We start from the raw sequence: 12,017 nt of genomic DNA, 5'->3' as shown, positions 1-12,017 counted from the left end.
ATTGTTGTTCTCTTTTATATTTGAACATTACGTATCTTCACTAACAAGAGGCCAACTAAAAAGTGCTGCTTGCTCATAGAAAAAAAGGATGATGGATAGGTCCCAAAATCATAGAAATGGGCTCTGATATCACGTATTTTATTTTCTTATGATTTTAGCTTGCATCGTTTTATTAATCTAATTAAAAGCATTTGGGACCGACGACGACGGAATCATAAAAGTAATTCTTAATTCCATGAATTCTATGCATGGTTCCATCTTCCTCAACCATGATTTTATGAATTTGACTGAGAAACATTGAGGTCCGACGACGACGGAATCATAAAAGTAATTCTTAATTCCATGAATTCTATGCATGGTTCCATCTTCCTCAACCATGATTTTATGAATTTGACTGAGAAGCATATAGGTCCGACGACGACGGAATCATAAAAGTATTTTTTGATTCCATGAATTCTATGCATGGTTCTACCTCACCAAACCATAATTTTATGAATCTAGTTCGCGCTCAGCTTTCGAGTCAAGCGCACGTGTTTCTACTTTCGCTTGACATCGGGAGTCTACTACGTGCTATACTATTGAAAACGTTTTCGGTCGTAAACTTATAACCCGGCGCGTTCAAGACAGCGTGTCAAATCGTCGCCGCAGTGCTTTCGTGTGTCCTCGAAATGCAGCGTCGCGAAAATACTTTCCGTATAGATTATGCGGCTATCCCCAAGAAACCCTCATACGAGGAACTTCACCACTTCGTGGGTACCGTGCTCGGCTTGAAACGCGAGGATGTGCAACGTCTGCAGTGCAGTAGATATCATGGTTGTGCCTTCGTTAAAGCGAGCAGTTTGGATGTAGCCGAACGTATTGTTCGCGAACACGATGGGAAACACGAGATGGAGGTCGACAAAAAAATGTATCCGATTCGCCTGTGGATGGAAGACGGTGGGGTGGATGTTAAGCTCCACGACCTATCGGAGGACGTGAATGACGATGTCATTCGTGCGTACATGCTTCAATACGGTGATATCCTCTCGATTAGGGAGCTGTCTTGGGATTCCAAGTTCGCCTTTGGCGATATTCCAACCGGCATTCGTGTGGTTCGCATGGTAGTAAAAAAAAACATACCATCCGTCATAACCATTGATGGCGAAACCACGTGCGTTTCGTACACCGGGCAGCTGCATACGTGCCGGCATTGCAACGAGCTCGCCCACAACGGAGTCAGTTGCATACAAAACAAGAAGCTACTGCTCCAAAAGCTGCATGCGGACAAAATTTCGTATGCCAACGTGGCGAAACAGTCCAACCCACCAAAACCTACAGCCAAAAGAACAACCAACACTCCACTCCACAGAGACGCGCATACAGCCGAAACCGATCACCCTCACAAACGCAGTTCATCGGCCTCGTCAACGAGGAGTTTCCCAAGCTCAACTCTGCAACAACAACAAGCAATGCCGCCTCCGGCGTTCCTCGTTCCCCCAACAGTGCCATTCCGTGCAGAGTCTGACTTTCCTCCACTAGCAAGGTCAGCATCTCAACCAACGATGGAAGATCACAGCGTGCAACGAGCCGATGAACATGAGTCAGACGGTTCAACGTCATCCAACAACAGTCGCCGACTGCGAAGCAAGAAAATGCGCCACGAGAACGACGTCAAATCAAACACCACAGCATAGAAATGGATCTGATCAGTTACAACATTGCCACTATTAACATCAACACAATCACAAACGAAACAAAGATTAACGCACTCCGCACGTTTGTGCGAACCCATGCTCTCGACATCGTTTTTCTCCAGGAGGTCGAGAACGACCAATTGACGATACCAGGCTTCAACGTTGTGTGCAATGTCGACCACTCAAGAAGGGGTACAGCCATAGCATTGAAACAACACATCGCGTTCTCCCACGTTGAAAAAAGTCTTGACGGCCGTCTAATCGCGCTCCGGATAAACAACGTTACCCTATGTAACTGTTACGCTCCCAGCGGAACAAATCTCAGACCGGAGAGAGAACGGTTTTTTAACCACACTCTTGCGTATTATCTCCGACACAATACACCCAACGTGATTTTGGCTGGGGACTTTAATTGTGTAGTACGAGCATGCGATGCATCAGGAAATAATCACAGCCCAACACTTCAGCGAACCATACAACAACTCCAACTCGTAGATGTCTGGGAAAAACTACACCCGCGAACTGAAGGCCCAACATACATCTCGCATAACTCATCGGCTAGGCTTGATCGTATTTACGTCAGCCTCAACCAATGCAGACAGCTGAGAACTATCAACACACACGTATGTTGTTTTTCTGACCACAAAGCGGTCACTATGCGAATGTGCCTGCCCAACCTCGGTAGAGAACCGGGCCGCGGCTTCTGGAGCCTCCGCCCACACCTCCTAACTCATGAAAACTTGGAGGAATTTCGAGTCCAATGGCAATTTTGGACGCGCCAGAAAAGAAACTACTCGTCCTGGATGAAGTGGTGGATCGATTACACAAAACCAAAAATCAAAGCTTTCTTCAGACGCAAGGCGAAGATCGTCCACGATGTCTTCCATCGCGAGTTTCAACGTTTATACACAGAGCTCCAACAAGCCTACGAGCGTTATCAACAAGATGCGACCGCACTTGCCGTTATCAACCAGGTTAAGGGAAGAATGCTTGCACTTCAGCGAGAATTCACGCACACTTTTGTCCGGATCAACGAGCCATACGTTCCCGGCGAAGCTCTGTCGGTTTTTCACATAGGCGAACGAAGGAAGAAACGAACCATCATCACCCATATTCGTGGCGAACAAAACGAGAGCTACGACACGTCCGAATCGATTGAACGTCATCTCCACGAATATTACCAACAGCTGTACTCTGAAGGGGAAGGAGAAGAACCTCAGACGATCGACAATGCGTTCGAGTGTGATCGAGTCGTTCCTGAAAATGACAGAACAAACGAAACGTGCATGGAGAACATCAGTTCGGCCGAAATATTCTCAGCTATACGAGCTGCAGCGCGGAGAAAATCCCCAGGGAGCGACGGAATACCAAACGAGTTCTACCTGAGAACATACGACATCATCCACCGAGAGCTCAACTTAGTGTTGAACGAAGCGCTAGCCGAACGTTTCCCCCGGGAATTCGTAAACGGGACAATCGTGCTCGTTAAGAAAAAAGGAGGTGACGAAACCGTGCGATCGTACAGGCCGATTTCTCTCTTGAACAGTGATTATAAATTGTTCTCACGCATTCTCAAAACCCGCCTCGAGAACGTCATTCGCCCGCATCGCATTTTGAGCAATGCTCAGAAATGCGCTAATCCACCGAACAACATCTTCCAAGCTACCCTCTCTATCAAGGATCGGGTGGCACAGATGATCCGACAAAAACAGAGAGGCAAATTGATCAGTTTTGATCTAGAGCACGCTTATGATCGGGTCCGTCACAGTTTCCTCCATCGGACCATGTGCTCACTCGGTATTAATCGGAATTTCGTTAGCCTCCTCGCTCGCATATCTAGCCTCTCGTCATCTCGGTTACTCGTTAACGGCCACCTATCAGCTGCCTTTCCGATCGAACGGAGTGTTCGGCAAGGCGATCCAATCTCCAGTCTCTTGTTCGCTATCTATCTCCAGCCACTCGTCCGCAATTTGGAAAACGTTCGTGGAAACAACCTTGTCGTCGCGTATGCCGATGACATTAGCATTATCTCAACAAGCACTCAAAGTATCATCGACACGAATTCTTTATTCTCTCGTTTCGGGAGAGTAGCTGGTGCAAAACTCAACCTAGAGAAAACACTTGCAGTGGACATCGGCGACACCAGCGGACCAAATACTCTCAACGTCTCGTGGCTGCGAACAGTTAACACCGCCAAAATTCTCGGTATCATTTTCGCCAACTCCATTCGCTTGATGGTCAAGCTAAACTGGGACGCAATGGTTAATAAGTTCTCCCACATAGTCTGGCTGCACTCGATTCGTTCTCTCCCGCTCCATGAGAAGGTTTTTCTTCTAAACACGTTTGCCACTTCTAAAGTCTGGTACCTCTCCTCGGTACTCCCACCCGCAGCAGTACACATAGCAAAGTTAACTAAAACCATGGGTAACTTCCTGTGGAGGGGGGTCCCAGAAAGAATCCCAATGTATCAACTCGCTCGTTCTCGAGAAAAAGGAGGAATAAAGCTACAACTCCCCAGTCTCAAATCCAAAGCGCTGCTACTGAACCGTTGTCTTCTTGAGATTGATGCCACTCCCTTCTACAAGTCCCTGCTGTTCCCAGCGATCGGTAGCCAGCCCCCATGCCCCGCCGATCTACCTGACGTGAAATTGATTCGACAACAACTGGAGAGCGTACCTGCGCACCTGCTGCAAAATCCTTCCACCGAAGTGTTTCATCGCTTCCTCACGGAACAAACCGACCAACCGAGAGTGGAGAGAGTGTACCCAAACTACCGATGGGCCAGAATTTGGAGAAACATTGCTTCCAATCGTCTGTCTTCCCAGCAAAAGAGTACCATCTACATGATAATCAACGAAAAAGGCAACCATCGGAAACTATACCACACAATTGGACGAGCGGATAGCGATGTTTGCACACACTGTAACCAAGCTGTTGAGACAATTGAGCACAAGTTCAGTGAGTGCCCAAGGGTCGCGCAGGCATGGAGATACCTTCAACGACGTTTCGCAGCGATCGCACCTGGTAGACGAGAGCTACTCATCGGAGACCTACTAAAACCCACTCTCTATGGGATTCCCTACGCAGCGAGAATCTACACTCTAAAATTGTTCATCTCCTACATTAATTTTGTTAATGCTAACGAAAGGATAGATGTAAATGCTTTAGATTTCTATCTCTCATGTGAAGTTTAATTCAATTATCAAGCTAATTATTTTATAACTTTCACGACCAATAAACGTTTTATAATAAAAAAAAAAAAAAAAATCTGGTGGTAAAGCATCAGGATGTGCATCCAGGTTTATGAAAATTATTCTTGGCTTCATGAATGCTACTCATGATCCCAGCTTATTAAATCATAGCTTCATGATTATATTTTCCATTTTTGGTCGTCGAAAGCCAAAACAATAACGGGTGCATAGCGTTATGGTGAAATCAATCATAAGATAATAAAATTTAATCATGGTGTATATTTATAACATAAAATCATAAAAATATCGGGAAACTATGAGTCATATTCATGGTCTTGGGAATGGATTTTTTTTCCGTGTGTAGCCGAATAAATGTCATTTTCCTACTTTTCGTTACTTAAAAATATATCTATAAATCAGCCGGATTATAAGCTTAGCTTGCTCTTTCTAAGCTTGCTTGACCGCCCGTAGATGCTACTCCAGTATCGCCAGACCAGTCACACTCACACAAGCAACCAATAAGATATCTTCCGGATACTAGCAGGCATCTTCAGTGTGTGAGCGTTGGTAATCTTATAGTCTATGCAACAATGGTGCCTGCCACGTCAGGTTGCAGGTCAATGTGGGGATGAGGGAGGAAATGAGGATTGAAATCGTTTGTATCCACATCAGACCGAATATACCTCTGCGTCTGCACAAATTCATGCGAATGTCGGTGTGTTGGTGGGATATGGTTGTCAGTGGTTTACATATTGGTATGTGGATGCCAGGCGTAAGGTGATAGAATTGGGGTCGGATCACAACGTCCGAGGCCATACTGTGCCGGTCGTTAAGTTGCGTTTTTTTTGCGAAACAACGTCCAAAAGTTTGGATGCGTCATAATATCCAATGTGCCTTCTTTCCTTTGACTTTGTGGCGTATCTGCATGTTCGGACGTTATGCCACGGCAAAAAGCGCCATAAAGACCTGGGTCAATATGGTCTCGGACTGCGCCGATAGAATTGTGTGTTTTATTATTCTGAAGATGTACGGCACAGTTCGCTTGATTAGGGGCCGTACACAAATTACGTCACGTTTTTAGGGGGGAGGGGGAGTTGTAATGAGCGTGACGACCCTTACACATAATATTGAGGTCCCATACAAAAAGTGTGACATAGGGGGGAGGGGGGATGAAAAAGGTCGATTTTTGCGTGACATAATTTGTGTGTCATCCCTAACTCCTCAGCATTATCTCATAAATTGACACCGTGCTGTGAAAGTTTTTGGTAGGAAGGGAAACGTACTTTTCAACCAGTTTCTATTCTAGCGATGGCTATGAACATGTGAATATACATGAGATGTATATGTAGAAAGTAGCAAGAAATTATATACATAGAAAGATAAAAAGTAGAAGGAACGGGCCAGGAATTAAACCCAGGCTCTTCTGCATACGAATCAGCATGCTGACAGTTTCGTTTCAGCCGATCGATAGGGTGGGGGGCTTAGCGAATGGAGAGCATATCTGACAAAAGCCTGGTCCGAATATTTGTCCGGAAACAAGCTCATTTAGCTTCCTTAGGCTAGGGTCAAATATTTGATCAAAAACAAACCAATGCTCAAACATCTGGTTTGACTCGATCAATTTTTCATTAATGTCAAACAGATGTTAACTGTACTGACATTTAAACAAACAAAGACACGGCCACGTTTAGTACTTCCAGTGAGCTATTTACTCTTTGAAGGAAGCACGACACTAGACAACGGACTAGCATGCAACGCCCAGTGGCGCAGCCGAAAACTTTTCCTGACAGCTGCGGCGGGAATCGAACCCGCGCTCCTAGCACGTTGCGACTAAATGCTTGGTGACACTAGCTTCACGACCACGAAGCCACAATGGAGAGACCCTCTAAGCAGAATACCCAGAGTATGTACATTTTTTTTTCAGATGTCATTATTTTTTTGTATTGAATTGCAACAATTACCATATTTTAAACCTTAAATCTTCGTCTTGGTGGGGTTTTGTTGGCCAAATTGCCTGAAATTTGGCCATATAATTAAGCTTGGTTTGGAAAGATTTGAGGCTAACTCAGAGTTCAACAGGTTTCAAAAAACCAACCATTACGAAGAGAACAAAACTGCCGAAAATACATAATCGCTCCCCTATTTCAATAAAAATCATAAAATCTCAAAATGGTTTCGCCTTAAGAAATTCAAATTGGCATCCCAAATAGCCTTATATAAAGTATAAAAAAATAAGGGATGTTCAAAAATAAAAATAAAATTGCGAAATAAAAAAAACACCTGGTAGTTTTAAATGTTTAAATCGATTTTAGATGACGAAAAATGTTATTTATATCGAAGCAAAAAATGGGATAAACAGCATGAGGAGTATGGAATTTGTCATCATACAAACTTAACACGAGTGTCACATTAAAAACGCCTAATTGGAACATTGATTTGTGGGCCGTAGTTTGAAAACTACTACACTGGCGCAAATGTTGATATGGATACGACATATTTATTCGTTTAGGATGTGACCAAGCTGTAAGTGTTGTTTTGCACCCAATTTGTGCCAGTTTTGTGGCGGTGTCGACGGCGACGACGCGACGCTGCCGGCACGGCCGTGGTTCTATTTTTGACATGAATTTGCTTGCAGCAGCAGCAGCAAGTGTAGCCAACGAAAGGGTTACGGTTTGTTTGGATTCTATCTATTTGCATGCGTTGTAGGAGTAAGAATCAAGAGTCAGCTTTTACGGGTTTCACTGCAGAGAGCAACCTGTCAATGAGAACACGTGCAATTTGGCGACTATTTCTCTCAATGAATTATTAGATGCGGATGTGATGGGTGTGTTTGGTTGGTGCCTGTGAGTTTAGTCATGAAATATGAGCAGCATTTTGGCAGTCAATAGTTTATTAGTTGAGGGTCGAACGCGTCGCTTTAAAGCAAGACCATGCCAAAGGTTGGGCTTCCGAGCTCTGTGTTTGAAATTGGTATTTCTTTCTTCTACTGAAATTCAGTCAATTTTGCTAAAAAAATATCAACGAGATAGTTTTTGGCAAGATGCCTTAGAATTCACACAAAATTTATTGAACAAGAGCATGTAAAAAATGACATTTTAGGAATATTAAAACTGTGAATATATTTTGCACAGTTCTTTGGCCCATACTGTATATGGTGTATCATAATATTATTACTTCGTTCATTGAGTAATTTGTGATTCGTGCATTTTCTTTGCGCCCACCAAAATCTGACTGTGTTTGTAATAATTTTCAATTATGAATGTTTGCGTTCGTTGAGGCCACATTGGTAGCCTGTTAGATCTGTTACTATACGGTGCCGAATCAGAAATAGAAAGGAAAAAGATTTTTCGCTCTCGTTCGAACTAGTGCAACGACGACGATGATGCCGTCGAGCAACATGGGCCCGAAAATTTTGTAATTGTGCTCTCATGTTCTGTTCGGATTTCCCTTTTTCCTCGAGAAAATTTTTGCCGTTGCACAGTTGGGCATCTAATAGTGCTGCTGTTGTAGATGATGTTATATTTTTCAACATATTTATTTGTCATCTGAAGGATTTCGCTAGAAATTTGTAAATAAGTTTTTTTAAAGTATTATGTATTCCATAAATCTCAACACGAGATTCAGTAGTCCTCACAATTAATCCTGTTTAAACTGTTTAAGTTTTGCTACAGAATCTTTCACAGATTAAATTATCCTCCAAGAAAAAATCAAGGAAATTCATCATTCTGTCTGGTATTCGTCAAGTATTCATATTCAATGATTTCTTTAGCTATTACACTATTAGGTTTGAAGGGTCTACTATTTGTTATTTTATTTTTACTAGCCGACATTCACAGATAGGTTTTCTGGGGTGCTGTACTATTATTATTTCTTAGCCATACAAAGGCTCCATCAATAGAGAAGTGAACCAACAATTCGTTTCTGGACTTGTCAAGGAGTTTACCCAGAAATCAAACAACCCTACGGTTCTACAAGGAAACATTTGAAGGAGTCATAAGAAAAGTTTTTAAGTGTCTCAACAAACAGTTTCAAAGGGGATCGCGCCAGGTAGGCAAGTGGAACCATCTCGGCAGGGGTCCTATTTTGGGCACTTTTCTGCTATAACTCAGCCAATTCTGAAGCAATTGACACATTTTTTGGAACGCGATGAGATACGTATAGTATCTAGCCGTGTACAAAATTTCAAGTCAATTGGTTTGGAATTGACTGAGTTATAGCGAAGAGTGCCCAAAATACCGGCCGCTGCCCAAGTGGTTCGCTACCCTATTTCTCCAAGGTTTGCACTACAATTTCTTCTATGGACTCCGTTTAGACGTTCAACACATATTATTGACACACAAAAATCGCACTATTCGAGACATCACTTCCTTTGGCTCGTGGTTTCCTCTCCGGCTCTGGGTATCCGTAGCCAAACTGAGCGAATCGTGTCGTGCAGCGCAGTTTGCCGAAAATCGTGCGTGCGTGCAAAAGGGCCCAACGTTATTGAGAGCCACGACGATCGTCCCAGACTGTGAATTCGAAAGCTCATCCTATCTGTATCGCGATCACAAGCGCGTAAAACGCAAAAAAAAAAAGAATCTCGTGCGTCCGCGGGTGTGCGTGTGTATGTGAAGATCATATTTTTCCCTATCTTCTTGTACAACGAAAAGTGCAATTTTGAAGCGATCGTCGAAAATCTGTGCTAATTGTGTGCGGTTCTTGATATATCGCACATTTTCTTCACGCTTCTTGAGGCCGCCGACGCGTGATCGTGTCGTCGATGTGTTTATTTTAGACGCCACTTGGGGGAATCGCGTTCCCGTTCTGTTTGTCTGCCTGAAGATCGCTGATATCTACCCAGGTTACGTCATAGATCTGAGACCACATCCGGACTGATCGCAGATTTTTACTGTTGCCGCTGGGGAGTTCGTGCTCCACAACCAGCCTCATGATGGTGCGTACAGATTTCGGCTTTTTAGGGGATATTCACGGGGAGGTCTCTTTGAAGGAAACCATTCAGTTCATGTGACATTACGAGTAATGGGAGCTCAATTGGGGCCAGGCGATATATTTTTGTAAATTGAGTAGAACCGATTCGCTTTTCGATGAAAGAGGAATTTGGTTTGTTTGCTTGTGGTGTAAATTGTGTCAAAACGGAGCAAATGTTTTGACGTTGCAGTTAATCATACTATTTTTAAAATGTTAACCATGGACCATGAGAAAATTTTTGTTCACCAAGTTTACGAACCGAGTACTTTGAAGCGTGTTGCTAATGTGTATGTGTCTGTGTGCGAACCCAAACAAAACTTGTCGTTGATTTAACCCAATTTTAATTGCATTCTTTTATCTCTCTTTTTTCCATCCCTGATTACTATGTGGCTTTTCTGTAACATGTGCACTATTGGCTTCTGTGTTATACGGATATGATTGTTTTCAATGTACCAAATGCTGCTGCAGAAACGTTGACGATACGCGATGGTATGCGTCCAAGAGGAGGAAGCAATTTGCGTCGTCGTCGATCCACGCCCGGACGCACAACAGCGAAGATTCAGCGTAAAAGTACGAGCCCACAACACGGTTGCCGATTTGTATGCCCATGTAAGATTGCAAACTGTGTATCCAGAGTTTGAACTTGTGTTCCCCGCCAAGGATAGCTGTGGAGAGGTAAGTGAAGTTTTTTTTATTTAGATGGGTAGTAGTTGATGGCGCACGATTGTTGTTAGGTAGCTTTGTTTAATTCTCGAAATACCAATTTATGAAATTTGAAGCATTTTCAATATCTAATCACTGTTTTTGTATGGATCGATATCTTGTTGAATTGTTGTAGGGTAAACGGTCATAAAGTTTAATCTAAAATGAGAAATTCCTTTTTCACATTTTCCGGCTTTAGCCGAAGTCCGTATGAACGAAGCTTTGGAATCATGCGATACTTCATTTCCAACACCAATACAGTTGAACAGCGTTTGCTGAATTCAGCTCTCCAATTTAAGTTCGATAAGCGATATCTTATTTCGACCTCATAGTGCAGCTTAGCTGTGGCTTTATTCCCCCCGACAGTAGACACCAGCAACAACTCGACCATCAAAGACAACAAACCAAACGTCAGTATTGGCCAGACAGGTATAACCGGAGTCGCGCTTTCAATCCTATCTGATGAATGAAATGCTAAAACTGACATTTTGATATTTTTGCAAACTGACTTTGATTAGCAATCAGTCAGAATTCCATCTTTGTACTGCATACCACTTCGTAGATACTTAAAAGTTTGGAAAGTTTTCCAACTCGAATTCGACAATATTTCATCTTTCCAGATAATCATGTCCACTCTCTTCGATAAGGAAATTTCGTGAACAATGTACTGTATGAAAAATTAAAAGATCAGTTGGAGCAATCAACGTACATTTATTGGCACAACACCACAATTAGGATAATACATAATCCACAATACTGGTGTTCGATTTAAATAGGTCGTATGCTTGCTGTGATTCCTATGCTGATAGGACCTGTTCAAAACGAACGCCAGAATAGTACGCCACAATAGTCCATTTTACGAGCTGATTTTATGAATGAATTTTGACAGGAGGTAGCGCCCAATAACCCGTGAAAATCAATATCATCAACATTGTTGTTACTTCGTAAAATGGCTCATACTCGGTTTGTGGCTGCCGTTCTCCATTCTTGGTCACGATCAATGTTCGCCTGATCACGCTCCACTCTTTGGGCTCTCTGCGCTCCATGCCATCTTGTGCCTATCGAACCAATAGCGCACACCAATTTTGCAATTTTGCATTTTTGTTGTCCGGCATTCTGCATGCATAGTGCATGTCTCTTGTCCATAAAAGTGTTTTGGTACATGTACACTTGGTGAGGGTGTGATTTTTATTACTGCAGTTTCTTCTGGAACGCGTAGGCCCGACTTCCACTGATGATGCGCCTTCTTAGTGTCATCCACCAGTAAAGATCCTAGATAGGCGAATTCCTCTTCTACATCGGAAGTATCTATGTCTTTAGTAGCGTTACTTCTTACTTCCTAGACAAATCTAGTCGCTTCCTAGACAAACGCATCGCTATTTACCATTTCTTTCCCGCAAGGTTTTTTGAATTAAAAAAAAAGAAATAATGATTTACAAACAAATTACTACAACAAAACATGCATAGTTTCGCTTCAAAATAT

The 12,017-nt window shown here is 43.0% G+C and overlaps 1 protein-coding gene across 3 annotated transcripts in view; it reads left to right on the top strand.

The window, feature by feature from the left end:
* The window catches only part of LOC109420802 (ubiquitin carboxyl-terminal hydrolase 47), a 74,298-nt gene that overhangs the window by 36,896 nt on the left and 25,385 nt on the right, over positions 1-12,017 (top strand). For 2 of the 3 annotated variants that reach the window (XM_062852320.1, XM_062852322.1), the window contains exon 2: positions 10,301-10,507. In XM_062852320.1, the coding sequence (XP_062708304.1) occupies positions 10,319-10,507 (189 nt within the window). In that variant the 5' untranslated portion in view covers positions 10,301-10,318. Of the gene's footprint in view, positions 1-9,295; positions 9,798-10,300; positions 10,508-12,017 lie in introns of those variants that run through there. The other variant, XM_062852321.1, reaches the window with a different exon arrangement.

The sequence above is a fragment of the Aedes albopictus genome, chromosome 2 (genome assembly GCF_035046485.1).
Source record: "Aedes albopictus strain Foshan chromosome 2, AalbF5, whole genome shotgun sequence".
NCBI lineage: Eukaryota > Metazoa > Arthropoda > Insecta > Diptera > Culicidae > Aedes > Aedes albopictus.
This window is presented reverse-complemented; position numbering and strand designations above follow the sequence as displayed.